Here is an 18,937-nt window from a genome sequence, read left to right as displayed (position 1 = left end):
AAAACACATAGAAATTTCCAGCCTCTTAAACTTTGCACAGTTTCCCCACCACCACCACCTCCACCTCACCCCCAGGTCAGGAATGCCTTCCTTCCAAGCCAGCTGAAGCTCCACCATCAACATGAAGGCTTCCCTAAAGCCCATTAGGATGAGTGAGGTCCTCTCTGTCTTTGCACACTGCCCCCTCCTCTGCAGCTCCTATCGACCATCACATGGGCCCAACCACACCCTACCCAGTTGGCATCAATTAATCGGCTGGCTTTTTATCTCTCTAACCAAACTAAGCTACTCAGGGCAGGGCCACCACTTCTACAACTCTAGACTCTCCCACCCTCATGCCTACTGGTCTATGCCTCGCACACGGTTTGCACACAGTTTAGGGATACCCATAGTCCAAACACTTCTGGGTTCTGACTCTCTCCCCAGCCCCATGCTTCAGCCAAGGCACCTACCACACACACAGAGAGCCTGCTTACTGTAAAACCCCTTCTGCCCATCCAAATTCCACTTCTGGGATCCTCTCCGCTCCCCAACTCCCAGGCTTCTCACAGGGCCCATATCTGTTCTAGAGCTGTGGTAACAGCCCTCTAGCCAGGCCTCTCCACCACCCATCACACCGCCCCTCTGTCACAGCCGTTCCCTGACAGGGGAAGCAGCAAGCGCCCTGGAATGAGTGACTATTGGGTACCTTCCAGGCTGAAGTGGGGTGGTTGTAAAAGAGTTGAGGCTTCTCTGAGTGTCTCTCTTGTCCCTCTCCCTGGCCATACTCTGCACTTGAATAACAGAATCCAGGCTCCACAACTGAGGGGCGCAGACCCAGGTCCAGACCAACGTGAAGACCCAACTTGAGCAGGTGCCTAGCCTTACTGGGAAGGAAAGAGGGGACGCTGAGCGGAGCCGAGAGAAATGTGAGTTTAAAAGTAGCCCAACCTCTCAACCCCTCAGCGTCCGGAGCAGTGAAGTGCCGGCTTGGAGCTGCTCCCTCTTTGGGTCTGGAAGAGTCTGCGTGCCGGCTTGGAGCTGCTCCCTCTTTGGGGCTGGAAGAGTCTGCGTTACAAGTTATGAGGCTCTTTACACCGTGCCTGGGGTCGCGTTTCCTGGTCCCTCACGGGAAGACGGATGCCCCCCAGGAAAGGCCGGTGTGCGAACTACTGCACAGACTTCTAACAGCAGATCTCAGACTTGGCCTGAGTAGAAGGGCCCACAATTCCCGCCCGGGGGTCTTAAAGACAGCGAGCCTTCCGGCAGCGGCGCGGCGGGAAGCCTCTGTCCCCGCCCCCCGGTGCCTCGCCCATTGGCTGGGCTCCTCGTCGGCCCCGCCCAGCTATCGACCCGCTTGGCGTCGACGCGTGCGCAGGAGCCCGCCACCGCCACCGCCGCCGCCGCCGCCGCCGCCGCCGCCGCTGCCGCTTCAGCACCAGAGCCCGGACAGCGGCGCCGCCCACGGGCATGGACGGCGGTAGCGGCAGCGGCAGCAACGATCCGGCTCCCGGCCCGGGTCCGGAAGGGGAGCAGCGGCCCGAGGGGGAGCCTTTGGCTCCAGACGGCAGCTCCCCGGACAGGTAGGGGCGGACTGCTCCGCAGACCCAGCTCGCAGACCTTCCCAGAATCCCCGCCCCAGGTATCCCCAGTAGCCGCCATATGTCGTCCCATTCAGTCCCCAGCCCCTTCCAGAGCCCCTTCTGGGGCCTCCAGACTCCCTGCCCCCTGGCCACGCCCTCATTCTGCCGGGTCAATTTTCTCTCTCCCGATAGCCCCTACTGTCAGCCCCCTTAGCCCTCACCGCCCCCAGGACCTGCCCCACCCAGTGTTCCTACCTTTCCTCTAAGGCCCCAGTATCCCCAGCCCCTCCGGCCTCCAGAGCCCCTCCCTCTAGGCCCTGCCCCCGCGTCTTCTCTGTAAGCCCCAAGCCTGCAGCAACCTCAGTCCGGGTTCCAGCGAGTCAATGTGGTCGAGGGTGCGCGTGTACTGTAGACGGGAGACTCTCCAAGGTGTGTCCTGGGGAGAGGGCAGACACTCGGCCTCCAAGCTAGGGTCTGTCTTTGTCCATCACCGTCTGTCTCCAGTCTGCCCCACATGGCCAGCTGCGCACGTGTAGGCTCGAGTCCCCACGTGTGGCAGCCACCTGCACTCTTTGGAGGCGCTGCGTGGGCAGGCTCTGAGGCTCAGGCTGCGGTCAGTACCGTCCCTGAAGGAGCACCAGGCTGGCGGGACAGAAGGAACATCTTCCCGCTGAGGGCCCAGATCTTGGTGCCTCTCCTCTCCCTTCCTCCACCATATGTGTGAGGGAACAGCCCAGCCAGGTAGCAATATGGCGCAATTTCTGTGCCCTGCCTGGTCTGCCGCCCCCAGAATCCCTCACCTGACATGACACCGCCTCTCTCTCCTGCCTGGACTGAAATAGGAAGCGTTCTTTGGGGGCAAAAGCAGAGGTGGACACATTGTCTCCAGACTGCCCCAGTTAAAATGTGCATTCTGTACCTGAGTGAAGAGGAGACCCCACAAGTGGAGGGAAATGTTTTCTTCCCTCTATGTTGACACATCAGCCTGGGTAGATTTAGCCACCTTTCAGTCTGAAAGCCACAGAACTTTCTTCAACGGGATGGTACACAGGTTTAATGTGTTCCCGGGACCAGGGGGCTGCCTGGGACTATGGCTTGACCAAAAAGCCAAGTATGGACAAGGCAGAGACAGTGACAGGATAGGGCAGGGGCCAGGAGCATCCCTAGAAGGGGCTGGAGAGTCATTTGCTGCCTTGGATATTTTGCCAAGGATCAGCCCTGTCTGGTCTGCTCACTTCCCCTGCACGTGGGGGTCATACTTGGGCACAGGAATCACTTGCTCTCTTCTAGCAACTCCCTGAGACCTCTGGCCCCTCTCTGCACTTCCCCAGAGACCCTGGACAAATCAGGCAAAGGGATTCATTTCAATCCAAGAAACAAAGATACATTCCTGCTGAACTAAGTAGCACTCTGAGGAGTGAATAAGATAGCACGCGCACACACACACACACACACACATTTACTAATGCATTGACAACAGGGCAATTTGAAATAGTTCATTCTTTGTGTTTTTAAAATTACCTTTTTATTTTCCTAGTGGCGTGAATTGCTCCCTCATCTGTCCTGGCCACTCCGCAGGATCACATGGATGTCCATATGGCTACGTGTCTGTGGACTTGGGGGCATGGTTAATACACATGTACATTTTCCACTCACGGGGCTCCCAAGAGAGGTGTCTGGGGCACTATTAGCCAGGCCCTGACTGCTGTGACTTTGGCCATGAGTGAGGCCTGTGTCATCACTTTCCATTAACCTACCTGCCTGCCCCAATCACTTAGCTTACAGACCAGTGGGCCCAGGCAGGTGGCCCAGGAAATTGCTCATCCCAGTCAGAGCCATGGAACTGAGAGGGTGAGAATGAAAGCCCCCTGGGGAGGCAAGGCGTGGGGTGCTTAACTCATACTATCACTAGGTCTCTAGAGGGCAGCAGGGGCTGGCAGGAGAAAGCTTTTATTCTGAGAACAGTTTGGCTCTTCTCCTTGGGAGGGTCAAGACAAACTCCCGGTTCTACAGCAGTCGGAATGTGGAAAGTTTCAAATTCTGCCACATTCACAATGATGGGCACAGTCATGAAGGGTGAGATTTGGGAGCAGCTGATCCTAGGTCCCTGGAGAGGAATAGAAGGGATTGAGAGGAAGGGGCTGGGGCCAGGGAGACCCCAGTAGAAGCAAACCAATGGTGGATGCTGGAATCCCCCTTGAACAGGAGCCTGCTAAGGAAGGGGGTGGCTTATGAGATTTGGTAGACTGGTGAAGGACAACTGGAGTTCCTGTTCTCTGCCAGCACGCCCTGGAGTGCTGGCTTCCCTTAATGAAAAAGAAACTGACACTCCAAGTGGGGGCCTGGCTCCTAGGATAAGCCCAAAGCTCAGTGAGTGCTCTAAGACCATGCGCAGCTGAAATAGGCACCCTGGCTGCCCCACCCTCCTGACTGCGGAAAGCAGGCCCTGCTCTAAAGAGGGAGACCAAGACTAATGGGTCACCTTCATGCCTTCAGGATCCAACCCAGACCAAGCACAGTGCCCAGCATGTGGCAGGTGCTCAAAAAAGACCCGCAGAATAAAAATCTTAAAGAAGTAGATGTCCACACTTATACACATGAACCCGGGTCATTTTTCCAGCTTCCCTTTGGCCCATGGTGATGGGCCCATAAGCTATTTTATCTGCAAGGACACTGGTTGCTGTGTCATTAACTTTATGGGGTCATCTGAGGTCTTGCTTGAGAACAAGTTTAATCAAATTCCTATTTTTCTAAGTGTTGAGTTAGTAAGAAAAAAAAAATCAGTGGTTTAAATCATGAAACAAATTCTGATGCTGCTTCTGGATAACAAAAAGAAAAGTACTTATAATTATATATGTAGTGAGATTCTCAAGGTGTGAGAAGTTCTCAAATGGAGATATATTATCTGAGGTGCCTAAAGAGGTCAAATTGTAAATATAAATACACTTCTTAAACTACACACTCCCTGCAGCACTGAGTGCGGGAAGAGGCAGGAAAGTAAATGTCTTCCACATGCCAGGCTCCACGCCAGGCACCCCACATGTGTTACCTCAGTTAATGCCCATACTAAACCTGAGAGGGAGGCGTTATCATCGTACCCTCACTCAGCAGACAAGGATGCCAATGCTCCAAGAATTGTGTGTCTTTCCCAAGACCCCAGAGTTAAAGGATGATGGAGCCAGGATCCCACCTCCACTGCTCCCCTATTTTAGTCCAAGCATGAGAATTATACCCCACCCCCTGACTGTCTGCCATCCAGCCTTCTGGGAGAAAGAGGAGGAGCTTGCCTATTCTTTCCAGTTCCTCTACTTGGTCTCTGGGCAGAACCCCGCCTCTGTGGGCAATGTCCACTTGCCACCACAGCCAGGACTCTGGCCCACGGCCCCTTCAGCAGTGCAGCAGGCAAGACTGGAAGCCAGGGTTTGCTCGGCATAGACCTGGCTCTCCCATGGGAGCTATGCAAGTTGTAGCAGGCGGCTGGAAGAAAGGAGACTCGCTGGAGGGCCCAGAACCCCTTGGGAACCCGCCATGGCCCTCAGGCACTCTGTTCTGTGGCCATCTTCTCCTGTCCCAGGTCTGGCAATCCTGCCCCTGGGGTGGGACTCCACCTCTGCCTGCACCCAAGGAGTGGGGCTGGGTCCATGCACAGAGTGCTGCCCTCGTGCGTAATTTGGAAAGAGGAATCTATTGCTGACTCCTCCCTGGCAAGTTCCTTGGGGGTCCCAACTCCCTCTCCCAACTGTGCACACCGTTGCAGAGCAAACCTCCTGTCCCAAGGCCCAGGGTTGGTGAAAAGGCAGTGGTTGCCTCTGCAAAGCTTTCCCTGACCTCCCCCCACCCCGTCAAAGTTGGGCCCTCCTCTGGGCGCCTTCAGCCCTGTGTGACTTCCCCTCTCACAGCACTCAACACGGTGGCCCCTGCATATCGCCCACCTACCATGAGTGCCTGGAGGACAAGGACCGGGCTTTATTCATCCTGTCACCACTATTAGCAGCCCGTCCAGCACTCAGCCTTCACTCAGCAAACATCCCTGGGGCACCTTCGGTGTGCAAGGTGCTGCTCAAGGCACTGGGGACACACAGATGAACAAATGCACCAGGCCCTGCTCTCCCGGAGCTCACATTCCATAGGAGAGACAGGCAGTAAACATGGCAATATATAATACAATGTCCAGTTGTGGAAAATGCTAGGAAGAAATATAGAGTAGGTAGGGGGATAGGAGTTGGTGGATGATTATTTAGAGAGGGTAGTCAGGGAGGGCTTCTCTAAGAAGGTAATGGTGTGAGCCGTGCAATTATCTGGGGAGGAACATCCCGAGCAGAGGGCAAAGAAAGCTCAAAGGCTCTAAGGTGGGAACAAAAGTGCAGCAGGTGCTCAATAAACGTCTGACAAGAGGATGAAGAGACAACTACAGCAGAAAGAGCACAGGGCTGCAAGTCAGAACTGGGTTCAAGGCCCAGCTCTTCCGGGCTCACTGAACCTCAGTTTTCAAATCTATAAAAGAAGGAAAGTACTTCCCCTGTGTGGTTTTTAAAGGAGTAGATAAGATCATATGTGTTTTGAGGTGCATGGGCAGATGCGTGAATGAGACAGTGGACCCCAAGAAGTAGGCTGGGGGTGTAGACCCAGAGCCTCCACCCTCCTTGCCTCTCCCCAGGCTTAGGACTAGAACAGCCTGAGCCCCGTCCGTCTCAGCTCACTGAGCAAGGCTGCTTGCACGGTGTGGACCACCGCTGTCTCCCACCCCCTTTTTCCCTGCCTCCTCTCTCCCCAGGTCCCAGAGCAAGGCTGTGGCCCCTGAGGCAAGCCCAGAGAGAAGCTGCGCCCTCCACAGCTGCCCCCTTGAGGACCCTTCCAGTTCCTCGGGACCCCCACCAGCAACTTCCACCCTCCATCCTGTGGGCCCATCCAGCCCCTTGGCCCCTGCCCACTTTACCTATCCCCGGGCACCACAGGAATACCGGGGGGGCAGCTCCCTTCCAGGGCTTGGGGACCGGGCAGCGCTGTGCTCCCATGGCTCCAGCCTCAGCCCTTCCCCAGCCCCCTCACAGCATGATGGGGCCTGGAAGCCAGCATCTGTGCAGCACCACGTGGTCAGCGTCAGGTAAGGAGGGGTCCAGCAGCCTGCCAGCTGCCCTGGAAGGTGGGGCAGGGCTTAAAAGTGGGGTCGACCGCCCCCGGGCTCTGGACTCCTTCACTAGGAGGCAGCCCAGGATGTCCCCTGCGTCTGATGGAGGAGGCAGCCTGGATGGAAGAGGAAGGAAGCGTTGGAGCTTGGGAGTGGGAAAGCCTAAAAGGGTTGATGCCATCTTCCTCTATCCTCCACCCCCACCCCAACCTCCCACCCTACAAGAGGACTCTAGCAAGCAAGCGTCTTTTCTTCTCTTCCACAGGCAGGTACGGGCCTTCCAGATGCCAAAGAGGTAGGCCTGGGCCTTCTCTGGAACCCTAGGGGTGACCAGGCCAGTGCCCAGTTTAGCCCCACCATCCCTTGTTGGTGGCTTCTAAGCTCACGCACTCCCTGCCATCACACCCAACGCTAATTCATGTGGGATCTCTTCCTCTTTCCCAGCTATTCCCAGCTGATTGCTGAGTGGCCAGTGGCCGTGCTGCTGCTGTGTCTGGCTGTCATCCTCCTCTGCACCCTGGCTGGACTGCTGGGGGGCCAGCTACCCGATTTCTCCAAGCCCTTACTGGTGAGGGACCAAGGGGAGGGATGGGCCCCCAGGCCTGGCCACCTCAGCTCAGTCTGGGGCAGAAAATTGGAGTGGCCCAGCTGGGAGTGGGGTGGCAGCAGTGGGCTCTACAGAGAGAGCTGGGAGATGGTATAGAGGTGATCCTCGTGTCCAACAATCCAGGCAGGCAGGCCAGCCTTCCCTGCTCCAGGGACCCAACGGGGCAGAGCCGAGAAGGGAGAAGGAGAACTCCCCCTCCTGCCGGCCTGATCTTCTCTGCCCTCCTCCCTGCAGGGCTTTGAGCCTCGGGACACGGATATTGGGCGCAAGCTAGTGGTCTGGAGAGCGCTGCAGTCCGTCACAGGCCCCAAGAAGCTGCTTTCCCTTTCTCCAGACCTTGAGCTGAACAGGTAATGGGTTCCCATCTTTCCACTGTTGGGGGGAACCGGGGAAAGAACGAGGTCTTCAGAGAGCAGCCGAAGGCAGGTCAGAGGGCCTGGCACAGATTTTCTCTCTACCTCAGCTCAAACCCCCATACCACTCTGAGCCCCACACCCTGGAGCAGTGCCCAGGAGGGCATGGTCCGGCCTTGGAGGATGGTGGAGCCCCTGGAGGCCAGAGGGCAAGAGAGCTTCTTCTGTGGCCCCCCTGGTAAGCTGCAGCCTGGCCAGTTCCTGGCTTTAATGGTGGTTACCCCCCTCCCCACCTACTAGAACAGGAGGGCCCAGGAGAACAAATTTGGGCAGACAGAAGGGGAAGGAGCCTGGCCAGTCACATTCAAGCCAAGGAAGTTGAGTTACAGCTGGGAGGATGAGGCAGGTGTCAGGTGCTCCAGCCAGGTAGGGGCAAGCTGGATGGGGGTGTGCCACAGGGGAGGGATGCAGGCCCAGGATCAGGCAGCCAGGCACAGGTTTCAGGCTCCTGAGAATCTAAACCTCATGTGGCCCTGGGTAAGCGTCTTCCCTTTGGTAGGCCCAGGACCTGGGGCCAAAGGGGTGAGCTCTGGGTGGTGTGTTGCAGAGAAGAGCTATGCACAGCTGGTGTTCATGTCCACCTCAGCGGGCAGCCTGTGGAACCTGCACGCCATCCATTCCATGTGTCGCATGGAACAGGATCAGGTGAGCTGGCTAGGGAGGTGCCAGGGGCTGGAGGGGAACCAGGGACACCAGGGACCTGAGCATAAGGAAATACAGCTGAGCCAGGACGCCCGGCCTGGACTAGGAGAGAGCATTCCCTGCTTAGAAAATTACTGCAACCCTGCTGAGAGGTTCTGGGTTGAGTGGGGAGAGAAGAGTCAGCTGTTTCCAGAAGAGCCAAGACACAGGTGCTGGAAGACAGACCCTGCAAGAGTCTGGGGATTTTCGAAAGGTCCTGAAAAGGAGCCTCAAGAGCTGTTGAGGAGGCCCCAGCCCAAGGCCCCCAGCCCCCATCAACCCAAGCACTGCAGATCCAGTCATGCTAACTGGAGAACCATGTGCTATAACATCTGAAGAAAGTTTCGCTACTAAAAACAGTGTGAACACCACTAGGCTTAAAGAACGTGTGCTCTGGAGTCAGATGCCTGAATTCAAGGCCAGCTCTAATACTCCTTGGCTGTGTGACCTCAGACACATTTCTCAACCTCTCAGTGCCTCGGTCTTTGTATATATAAAATGGGAATAATGGTAGTTTCCTCATAGGGGTGTTGTGACAATGAAACAAGGTAGAATTTGTAAAAAATATAGCATAATGACTGACAATAGTGATCTCTCAATAAATGTTACTGTTGTCACCACGATCTCAGGCCCAACGCCATACATCCAGCTGACGGCAGTACAGGGCCTCTGATTCCCAGGCTGGCACTCTCTGTAACTACACCAGCTATTGTAATGTCAGCATCAGGGTGGAGGAGAAAAACAGGCATGAGGTCTGAAAAAGAAACAGCCCTGTCCCTCACAAGGTTTAAGCAGACCAGTGGACAGAGATGGGGGCTAGGGTTTGGCAGTGACCCTGATCCTGGAATGTTTTGGCCTCCACTTTTCCTACCTGTCCAGTTCCCTGGACACTTGGCCCCGTTCCGTCTGCAGCTGCCACTTCCACTCCTACTCCTGTCTCAGGCAGTGCAGAGTTGGGGTGTATGACCTGCTGGGGCCTTTAGGGCAAGACCTCTCAGGCTGAGGCCTGGGGCAGCATTCCTGAGGCTTCTCTTTGATGGAGTCAAGATGTAGCTGCTGGAACCTGGGCCTGACCAGTCAGGTTTTGCTGGGCAGTCAAGATACCTCTCTGCCTCTGTCCTGCAGCCTGAAAGGAGGTGAGAGGGCCTCGGACAGCGCTGGGGAAACCTGGGACCCTGCACTGTCCCTGAGCTCTCTCCTGCTGTGTGTGTCCTATAGGTCCGCTCCCATACCAGCTTTGGGGCTCTGTGCCAGCGTACAGCAGCCAACGAGTGCTGCCCCAGTTGGTCCCTGGGCAACTATGTGGCCGTGCTCTCCAATCGCTCCTCCTGCCTGGACACTACTCAAGCCGACGCAGCCCGCACGCTGGCCCTGCTGCGGGCCTGTGCCCTCTACTATCACCGTGGTGCCCTGGTGCCCTCTTGTCTGGGACCCGGGAAGGACAAGCCCCCACGCTGTGCCCAGGTTCCCACCAAGTGCTCCCGGAGCAGTGCTGTCTACCAACTCCTGCACTTCCTGCTGGACAGGGACTTTCTGAGTCCCCAGACGGCTGACTACCAGGTGCCCTCCCTCAAGTACAGCCTGCTCTTCCTGCCCACCCCGAAGGGTGCCTCCATGATGGGCATCTACCTGGACCGCCTAGCCGTGCCCTGGGGGCTCTCCGACAACTACACGTCCATCACTGGCATGGACCTGGGCCTCAAGCAGGAGCTGCTGAGGCACTACCTGGCCCAGGATACGGTGTACCCCTTGCTGGCCCTGGCCGCCATCTTCCTCAGCATCGCCCTCTACCTGCGCTCCCTCTTCCTCACACTCATGGTGCTACTGGGGGTGCTGGGCTCCCTGCTGCTCGCCTTTTTTCTTTACCGAGTGGCCTTCCGGATGGCCTACTTCCCCTTCGTCAATCTGGCGGCCCTTGTCCTGCTGAGCAGCGTCTGCGCCAACCACACCCTCATCTTCTTCGACCTCTGGCGCCTCAGCAAGAGCCAGCTGCCCTCCGGGGGGCTGGCGCAGCGTGTGGGCCGCACCATGCACCACTTCGGCTACCTGCTGCTCGTCTCGGGCCTCACCACGGGCGCGGCTTTCTACGCCAGCTACCTGAGCCGCCTCCCCGCCATCCGCTGCTTCGCGCTCTACATGGGCACGGCTGTGCTGGCGCACCTGGCGCTCACGCTGGCCTGGCTGCCCTCCTCCGCGGTGCTCCACGAGCGCTACCTAGCGCGCGGCTGTGCGGCCCGGGCGCGCGGCCCGTGGGGCGGCAGCGCGCCCCGGCGACTGGCGCTGGCGCTGCACCGGCGGCTCCGCGGGCTTCGGAGGGCGGCCGCCAGCACCTCGCGCCTGCTCTTCCAGCGCCTCCTGCCCTGCGGCGTCATCAAGTTCCGCTACATCTGGATCTGCTGGTTCGCCGCGCTGGCGGCGGGGGGCGCCTACATCGCCGGCGTCAGCCCCCGCCTGCGGCTGCCCACGCTGCCGCCGCCCCGCGGCCAGGTCTTCCGGCCCAGCCACCCCTTCGAACGCTTCGACGCCGAGTACCGTCAGCAGTTTCTGTTCGAGCGGCTGCCTCAGGGCGAGGGCGGCCACATGCCTGTGGTTTTGGTGTGGGGCATCCTGCCGGTGGACACTGGAGACCCCCTGGACCCTCGCAGCAACAGCTCTCTGGTGAGTGACCCTGCCTTCTCGGCCAGCAGTCCTGAGGCCCAGCGCTGGCTGCTGGCACTCTGCCAGGGAGCTCGGAATCAGAGCTTCTTTGGGGCCCAGCCAGAGGGCTGGCCCACACTGTGCTTCGTGGAGGCCCTCCGGCGCTGGATGGAGAGCCCCGGTTGCGCCCGCCTGGGGCCTGGCCTCTGCTGTGGCCACTCGGGCTTCCCCTGGGCCCCCCAGCTTTTCCTGCACTGCCTCAAGATGATGGCTCTGGAGCAAGGCCCCGAGAGCACCCGGGACCTGGGAGCCCGCTTCAATACCCAGGGCGGCCTGGCCGCCCTGGTCCTGCAGTTCCAGACCAACTTCCAGTATAGTCCAGACTACAGCCAGGCCCACCACTTCTACACTGAGGTCAGCTACTGGCTGGCAGCAGAGCTGGGCAGGGCACCTCCCGGCCTGCGCCGGGGTTGGTTCACCAGCCGCCTGGAGCTGTACAGCCTGCAGCACAGCCTGAGCACCGAGCCTGCTGTGGTGCTGGGCCTGGCCCTGGCGCTGGCCTTTGCCACACTGCTGCTGGGCACCTGGAACGTTCCACTTAGCCTGTTCTCTGTGGCAGCCGTGGCAGGCACCGTGCTGCTCACGGTGGGGCTCCTGGTTCTACTCGAGTGGCAGCTCAACACTGCTGAGGCCCTCTTTCTCTCTGCCTCTGTGGGCCTCTCGGTCGACTTCACCGTCAACTACTGCATCTCCTATCACCTGTGCCCACACCCTGACCGCCTGAGCCGCGTGGCCTTCTCGCTGCGCCAGACCAGCTGCGCCACGGCAGTGGGGGCTGCAGCTCTGTTTGCAGCCGGTGTGCTCATGTTGCCTGCCTCGGTGCTGCTCTATCGCAAGCTGGGCATCGTCCTCATGATGGTGAAGTGCGTCAGCTGCGGCTTCGCCAGCTTCTTCTTCCAATCCCTCTGCTGTTTCTTTGGACCAGAGAAGAACTGTGGGCAAATCCTCTGGCCTTGTGCCCACCTGCCGTGGGATGCCGGAACTGGGGAGCCTGGTGGGGAGAAGGCAGGCCGCCAACGACCAGGGCCAGTGGGAGGGGCGCCTGGGTCCTGCCCAGAGCAGTACGAGTTACAGCCCCTGGCACGACGCCGGAGTCCCAGCTTTGACACTAGTACAGCCACCAGCAAGCTGTCCCACCGGCCCTCAGTGCTCTCCGAGGATCTACAGCTGCATGACGGCCCCTGCTGCTCCCGGCTCCCACCAGCCCCTACCTCCCCAAGGGAGCTGTTCCTGGACCACCAGGCACTCTTCAGCCAGTGCCCAGCCCTGCAGACCTCCTCCCCCTATAAGCAGGCTGGCCCCAGCCCCAAAACCCGGGCCAGGCAGGACTCCCAAGGACAGAAGGCTGAGCCTGTGCAGGCATCACCGGAAGCCCCAGCCCGCTCCCCCAAGCCCAAGCCCCAGGTCGCAGAGCCTCCTGATTGCCTCTGCTCCTCAGCCAGCACCCTGGAGGGGCTCAGTGTCTCTGACGAGACCTGCCTAAGCACCTCTGAGCCCAGTGCCCGTGTGCCAGATTCCATGGGTGCCTCTCCAGAGGACCTGGATGAAACTGAGCAAACAGTACCTGAGCGGGGCCAGCTGAATGGGAAGCGTGACACGCTGTGGCTGGCGCTGAGGGAGACCGTGTACGATCCATCGCTGCCCGCCTCCCACCAGAGCAGCTCGTCCTGGAAGGGCCGTGGGGGGCCAGGGGATGGCAGCCCTGTGATGCTGCCCAACAGCCAGCCAGATCTGCCAGACGTTTGGGTGCGCAGGCCCAGCACCCACACTTCAGGCTACAGCAGCTGAGGGGGGCCCCGAGAGGCCGGACTGGGGCCCAGAGCCTGTCGGGGGTGACAAGGCAGGGGCAGCAGCAGGCTAGAGCCTGTTGGTGTTTCCTCACATCAGCGTGGAGGGGTCTCACTCTCCAGCTGCGGATTTTAAACGCTGCCAGATGATCCAGCCTTGGTAGGGGCTGCTGCTTCCTCCCCACATCTAGAGGATTCAGTGGGGGTGGGGGGGGGGCGCGGGGGGTGGTCTTTGGAGCGAAACGCCAAGCTCTCCTTGTGACCTGCTAAGGGCGCATCTGCCCCACAGTGCCAACCAGGACCCACCCTCTGGAAGGGGGAAGGCCACAGGTGTAGCTCCATGTATCAGGGGAGGCTGACCTGGCCCCCATGCCAAGTGACAAGAAGTTCAGTGGGACTAAGAAGGGACCCAGTCCTTGGGACCCTGCCAGGGCACCTCACCAACCAAAAGAGCCCTGGGAAACCTCAGCAGCCTCCTGGACCTCACACCTTTCAGGGGCTTTTTATCAGGACACTTCCTTCTCTTTGGGGATCCTCTCTGGGCCAGAATTGGGCTGGGCCCTCCGTCCTTAACTACCTGTGCCCCTCACACTCCTCAGTCTGACCAGGAGTTCGTCAAGGCCAGGCAGAGATGGCTGCTGGAAGTGAAGCAGGAGGAGGAGGAATGGTCAGCCTCAGAGCATTCCTAAATTGCTGATGGTCCCTCATGGGAAGCTGCATTGACATGGAAGGGTCCTCTCCCCTGTTAACAACCATAAGAGTCCTTTACGTCCTGCATCTTTTAGTTTGCAGAACACTTCCACACCCGTCGTGTCCTGGGAATCTCACCAGTTCTGTATGGGGTAGCCTACAGTTGGTCAGGTCCTTTTGCCACCGGTTTACAGGTAAAGACATTGAGACTAGGTAAGGTTAAGTGATTTACACAAAGTCGCATAGCTAGTAAATGGCAGAACAGGCTTCCTGACTCATTCCACCACAACTGCCACTCTCCTCCTGTCTACCTGCCCCAGGGACATTGGCCTGTGGCTGTCTTGATCTTTGGCCTCTGACACCCTCTAACAACCTGCCTTCGCAGGTGCCTCTCAGTAAACTCCCCTCCTTCCCCACTTTAGGCCTCCATCTCCAGAAAGAGCTACATTCTGAGCAAGCCTGGAGTTCCTCCCCATCTCCCCCGTGCTTCCCTCCAGCTCCAGCTGAGAAGCCTACCATCCATAAGGTTTCCTGGCTGTTCTGATTCCCAGGTTCAGGGTCAAGAGGAGGAGGCCTCTTCAATGGCCACAATGTGTGGAGAGTCCCTGCCAGGAGAGGCATTGAGGGCAGTAGAGGCTGAGAAGAGTTCAATTAAGGCAGGAACTCAGGGCTGCTCTCTTTAGGAGTGTGTAAGTCTGAAGCTGTTTCGCAGGTCAAGGTCCCAGCTTCCTAAGGACAGGTCTCTCTAGGAGCACTCAGCAGACCAAAGGCTGACTGCCCCCTCCCCAAAGCAAAGGGTCTCTCTGGAAGGTTTTATCCCACATGAGAGCTCACGACACCTGGAGCTTCAGCAAGTTTACTGAACACCAACTCTGCCTATGGCACTACACGGGGACAGAGGCAAGGAGGGAAAATCAGACATCTGCCCTAAGGAGCTCACTCTCTAGCTGGGGAAACAGCTCACACACACATGCAGGCAGCGATGGGTCACTGATGGTAGCATGCAGCACATGCTGAGGGCCATAGGCCTGTCACCATGACTATTGCTGGAGCTCAAGTACCCAGGAATGGTAACCAGGAAGGCTTCCTGGAGGAGGAATGACTTGAGCTGGGCTTTAGAAGTCCAAGTATCTCAAACTGGAAGGGACCTTAACAATCATTTATTCCAGCAGTTTTCAAACTTTGGAGCCTCAGGATCCTTTCTTCAAAGAATCCTTGTGTGGAAACAGTATAAAAGCAGATAAAAAGCAGCCACTCTGGTGGGCGCTGTGGGTGGGGGAGTACAGAGCCAGGTCAGCCTCCCTTTCTACTGTGCCTCTCAGGGGACCCTGGGGATCCCCTCAAGCTCCTGGTGGCTCTGAAGAATGTGGTGCGAAACCACTGATGCAGGTCATTTTATGGGTGAGTATCACAGAGGGGAAGGACTTTTCTAGGGCCAAAGAGACAGTGTGTGGCAGAGCTGGAGGCAAATCAGGGGGTGTTTTGGGGTTTTTTCCTATATTGTTGAGCCCTACCTCCCACTCCAAGTAACCCATAAGAAGTGAGGCCGGAACCCCAATGAAAATATGGGCTTTGTGGAAGAGACAGAAGACCGTGGGCAGAAATGACCGGTTATATTGGCTCCTTTGCAAGATAATGATACCCATTTGACTCCTGACACCAGGAAGGAGAGACAGTGACTAGGACTAACTTGGACCAGCTCCCTGGAGGTCCGCTGGGACCTCTCTCTCTTCATGTCCGAGTAGAATTCAGCCTCTCTGGCCTGGCTTCTCTGCACCATGGACTATATCCTGTTATCACACAGCCAGGCTGAGAGAGCTCTGGTCTCATGTGGGACCATCAGCCAGAGGGAGGATGAGGTGAGCCCTTCTTACTGAGCACGAGCAGAAGTCTGGCCTTGACTCAAAAGCGAGTCCAGCATCTTAGTGGTCTCTCAGTGACTCACCGCGGCTCTTCTGCCCTGTGTTGTAGGAAGGCAGCAGGGCCCTGGACGAAAAGGACCAGCTCCTCCACACCCTCTTTCGTGCCTTGCAGGGGGATACGTTGATGTCTGGGACTGGAGCTTCAGAAACTTGGCCCGAACACAACCAGTGAAATGTTCACGAGAACATGAAGTGGTGGCTGGGGTGGGCATCAGGGATCTGGGCACAACTGAGGGCCCTCCGCAGGGACTTCTGGGTCCCCTTCTGGCAGGCTGTGGCCACACAACCCTTCAGGAAGGCAGATGAGTCAGAGCAGCCAAGGTACCCACTGGATTTGTTCTTTACACCAGCGGGCCCAAAGGACTGGAAGAACCCAGTGGTAATCCAAAACAGCACCTCACACCCAGAGTGGCCCGAACGAAGAGCAGGCTTCCCACAGCAGTGGGTAATCCCGCCCGCCTCTCTAGCCCCAACTTTAGAAAGCAGGATTTGAAGCGCTTTCTATTTCCTTTGAGTTTCAGCAGATCTATTATTATCATTATGGGTGGTTACAGTGAGTGTATGGCCCTGGACACACGGGAGAGGCTTAGGCATGCTGTGAGGCAAGGGGAAACCAGTCAAAGCATTCACGATGGCTCTAGAAAATTCAAGAAATGGTTTCTTAACACTGAGACACTGCATTAACACTCATTTGGGACTTGAGGTCATTTCTCCTATTTGTGCCACAGATCCTTGAACTCACACCCAGAGCATGAGTATGTGTACCGTATGTTTTAAAAATGTAACTTGGAATAGTTTGTCACTATGGGGAAACCCATCCTTCCATGGCTGTGGCACTTTGGTGACAATGTTAAAGATTGATTTGACCGGCAGAATCTTAGATTTTACGGGCACATCCCATACCATGATATTTAGGCAATATCTCAGCTTGAGCCTGGTTCTGAAAGAGACATCTCACAGGAGATTTATAAGGCAAATGCCCTCAGCCCCCTCCAACTAACTCCTTCTCCCAGTGCATGACAAGACAGGGAGGCGGGTGAGGGGTACCAGGAAAGAGGACATATTGGGGAGTTTCTGATCTTTTCTTCCGTGGTGGCCTTATCTCGGCCTTTGATAATACACGTGGGCAATGACAAGCTCTCTGGCACCCATGCCATGCATCAAGATTTGCTTGGGGGTGGGGAAAACAGACATTCCTTACACTTTCTAACCTCACCCTTGTTCACAGGGACAACAGTAACTCAAGGTGTAGTGGTGTTTATGCTTAAGGGAAGAAGCTGTAACTCAATTCACTGGGAAGATGAGAAACAAAAGAAAGCCACTGTGTCCTATGTAAATGGCTGGCCATCCCAAGCCACCTTGCACTGAAGAGCCCTGGAAGGACCTTGATAAACTTGTTATCATGAGGCCTCTGTGTGGTTATTCATGTTAGACCTTAACATAGGGAAAAGATCAACATTTTACCAAGTTCACAAACATCCAACAAGAGCTTCAGGATTGCTAACGAATATCACTCAGCTGGGCAGACTGACGTAGATTTGAATCCATGACCACCAACCTCACCTGCAGTCTCAGCCCTGCCTAGCTAGCTTCCATTCCAGTTACTAGTTTCCATTCTTTGCAATGATCATTTCATACTTTCTCTACCTGCTTCAGACATCAGATGCCCTTCACCTCCCTGCACCCCAACTTTCAGTAGACAAAAAACTCTATTCATAAAGAAACCTGGAGGCATCAGAGCAAAATGTGCTCACCTTCAAGGCACCAAGTCCCCAACTCAACTACCGTGCTCCTACTGGCTTCTCAACCCATCCCTTCTGTTACAAAGAGAGAAGCAGTAATGGCCCCATCAACGGCTTCACACACTTTGCATCAGAGGCCTTCAACTAGGGCTTGTATCCCCACAGAGACATGAACACTTTCTAGAAGGTAGGTGGGCACAGATAGTTTTAAGGGAATCAGTTTCAAGAGCTTCCTTCTTCATAATTTTCCTCTCCTCATATTGATCAGCCTAAGAAGGAGCCTTAGGTCGGCAAGTTCGCCTCCCCAACCTCCGCTTTCCCAGTTGACCCTTCCTTCATTCTGACTCCTACTCTGGCACCTCCTTCTGTAGTATTTTCTGAAAAACAAATAAAAGGACTACTTGAGAATGCTCTGCTTGAGGAAGTCCTTGATAGAGCAAAGCCAAGAACATCCAAACATTATTATAACTGTATTCCATATGTTCACATAGCTAAGTAGAGACTTAAGAAAAAATATATATATATATTTTAAATACCCAAATTGAACTTGTAGAGATGAAAACTAAAATGTCTGATAAAAAAAAGAAAAATCCCTGGATGGAATCAACGGTTTAGACGTTTTAGAAAAAAAAAGGATTAGTGGACTTGAAGACATAGCAATAGATATTATCCAAAATGAAACACCAAGAGAAAAAAAAAGTTTAGAAATGAATAAAGAGCATACACAATATACAACAAGCAGAAAATATGTCCTTTACAACTATTTAAAACTATGAAATAATTAAGGCATCAACTAAAAATGAAGAAGGTGCATTTTAAAAATATATATTTTGTGAGGGTACATGCACAAAGGAGTTTGAAGATGCTACTCTAGGTACCATCTCCCTTGCCCCTTTCTCTATGACTTTGCTCTTTTGATCATCCCATCTCCCTTCTGAAGCATCCTTTTCTTCCTCTCAGCTGGCTCACTCCCATAGGCACATGTACCCACTATTATCTACATCTTCAAGAAAACCCTTCCTTGACCCCCACAACCCACCTCCAGTTATTGCCCAATTGTTCTAACTCCATTCACAAACTCTTCTGCACCCGCCATCTCTGCTTCCTCGTCTCTCGTGTACTCTTCAATCTGTTCCAGTGTGGCTTCACTCCAGCCTCTCCACCAGAATTCCTCTTCCGATACTCAACAGTGACTTTTGTGTGTGTGTGAGAAAACATATGCATGAGTTTATTCATTGCAGGATTTTGTACACACCAATGACTTCTCTGTTGCTAAATTAAATGGATTCTTTTAAATTCTCATCTTGCTTGCCCTTTCAGTTATTTTCAATAGTTTATCACTCCCTTTTTCAGCAGTTTACCACTTCCTTCTTCCTAGCTTCTAGGACACCACCCTTTCTTTATTTTCTTCTCACCTCTCTGGCACCTCTTTATCAGATTTCTTGGCTGGCACCTTCTAATCATTGCAGCTTCTAAGTACTGCCATCCCTGTCCTTGGTCCTAAGGCTCTCTGTACACTTCTTCCCTTGGTGATCTCATCCAATACCATAGCTTTAAATACATATGTATACCCATGACTCCCAAGAGTATATCTCCAACCCAGACTCTCCTCCGGGCTCAAGGCTTGTATTTCCAACTGCCTACTTGACAGCTCCACTTGAATGTCTCAAAGGCATTTCAGGTTTGCCGTGTTCAAAACTGAAAGCTA

General features: G+C 55.5%; 1 protein-coding gene across 6 annotated transcripts; it reads left to right on the top strand.

Annotated features, from left to right (window-relative positions):
- Nucleotides 1-1,394: 1,394 nt before the first annotated feature.
- DISP2 (dispatched RND transporter family member 2) lies at nucleotides 1,395-16,893 on the top strand. 6 transcript variants are annotated; one of them, XR_005018672.1, is made up of 9 exons: nucleotides 1,395-1,562; nucleotides 6,337-6,666; nucleotides 6,764-6,985; nucleotides 7,135-7,258; nucleotides 7,532-7,647; nucleotides 7,761-7,888; nucleotides 8,210-8,355; nucleotides 9,610-15,424; nucleotides 15,537-16,893. XR_005018672.1 is itself a non-coding variant. In XM_036842393.1 (8 exons), the coding sequence occupies exons 1-8, from the start codon at nucleotides 1,450-1,452 to the stop codon at nucleotides 12,874-12,876; spliced, it is 4,206 nt and encodes a 1,401-aa protein (XP_036698288.1). In that variant the 5' UTR covers nucleotides 1,395-1,449; the 3' UTR covers nucleotides 12,877-16,893. The 6 variants fall into 6 exon arrangements, 5 of the variants coding, with proteins under 5 accessions (XP_036698288.1, XP_036698286.1, XP_036698285.1 ...); XM_036842393.1 differs by having other exon boundaries at nucleotides 6,956-6,985; nucleotides 8,258-8,355; nucleotides 9,610-16,893; XM_036842391.1 differs by having other exon boundaries at nucleotides 6,956-6,985; nucleotides 9,610-16,893.
- The last annotated feature ends 2,044 nt before the right edge of the window (nucleotides 16,894-18,937 follow it).

This window comes from Balaenoptera musculus, chromosome 2 (genome assembly GCF_009873245.2).
Source record: "Balaenoptera musculus isolate JJ_BM4_2016_0621 chromosome 2, mBalMus1.pri.v3, whole genome shotgun sequence".
In the NCBI taxonomy this organism is placed as follows: domain Eukaryota; kingdom Metazoa; phylum Chordata; class Mammalia; order Artiodactyla; family Balaenopteridae; genus Balaenoptera; species Balaenoptera musculus.
Note: the sequence above shows the minus strand (reverse complement) of the source record. Positions and strands in the feature narration are given on the sequence as shown.

Excerpts from the sequence above, each read along its gene's own strand:
- DISP2 (XM_036842388.1), top strand. The coding sequence starts at position 1,450 with ATGGACGGCGGTAGCGGCAGCGGCAGCAACGATCCGGCTCCCGGCCCG. Across the intron at positions 6,986-7,134 it reads GCCTTCCAGATGCCAAAGAG|CTATTCCCAGCTGATTGCTG; the intron begins GTAGGCCTGGGC and ends CCTCTTTCCCAG. Across the intron at positions 8,356-9,609 it reads GTCGCATGGAACAGGATCAG|GTCCGCTCCCATACCAGCTT; the intron begins GTGAGCTGGCTA and ends TGTGTCCTATAG.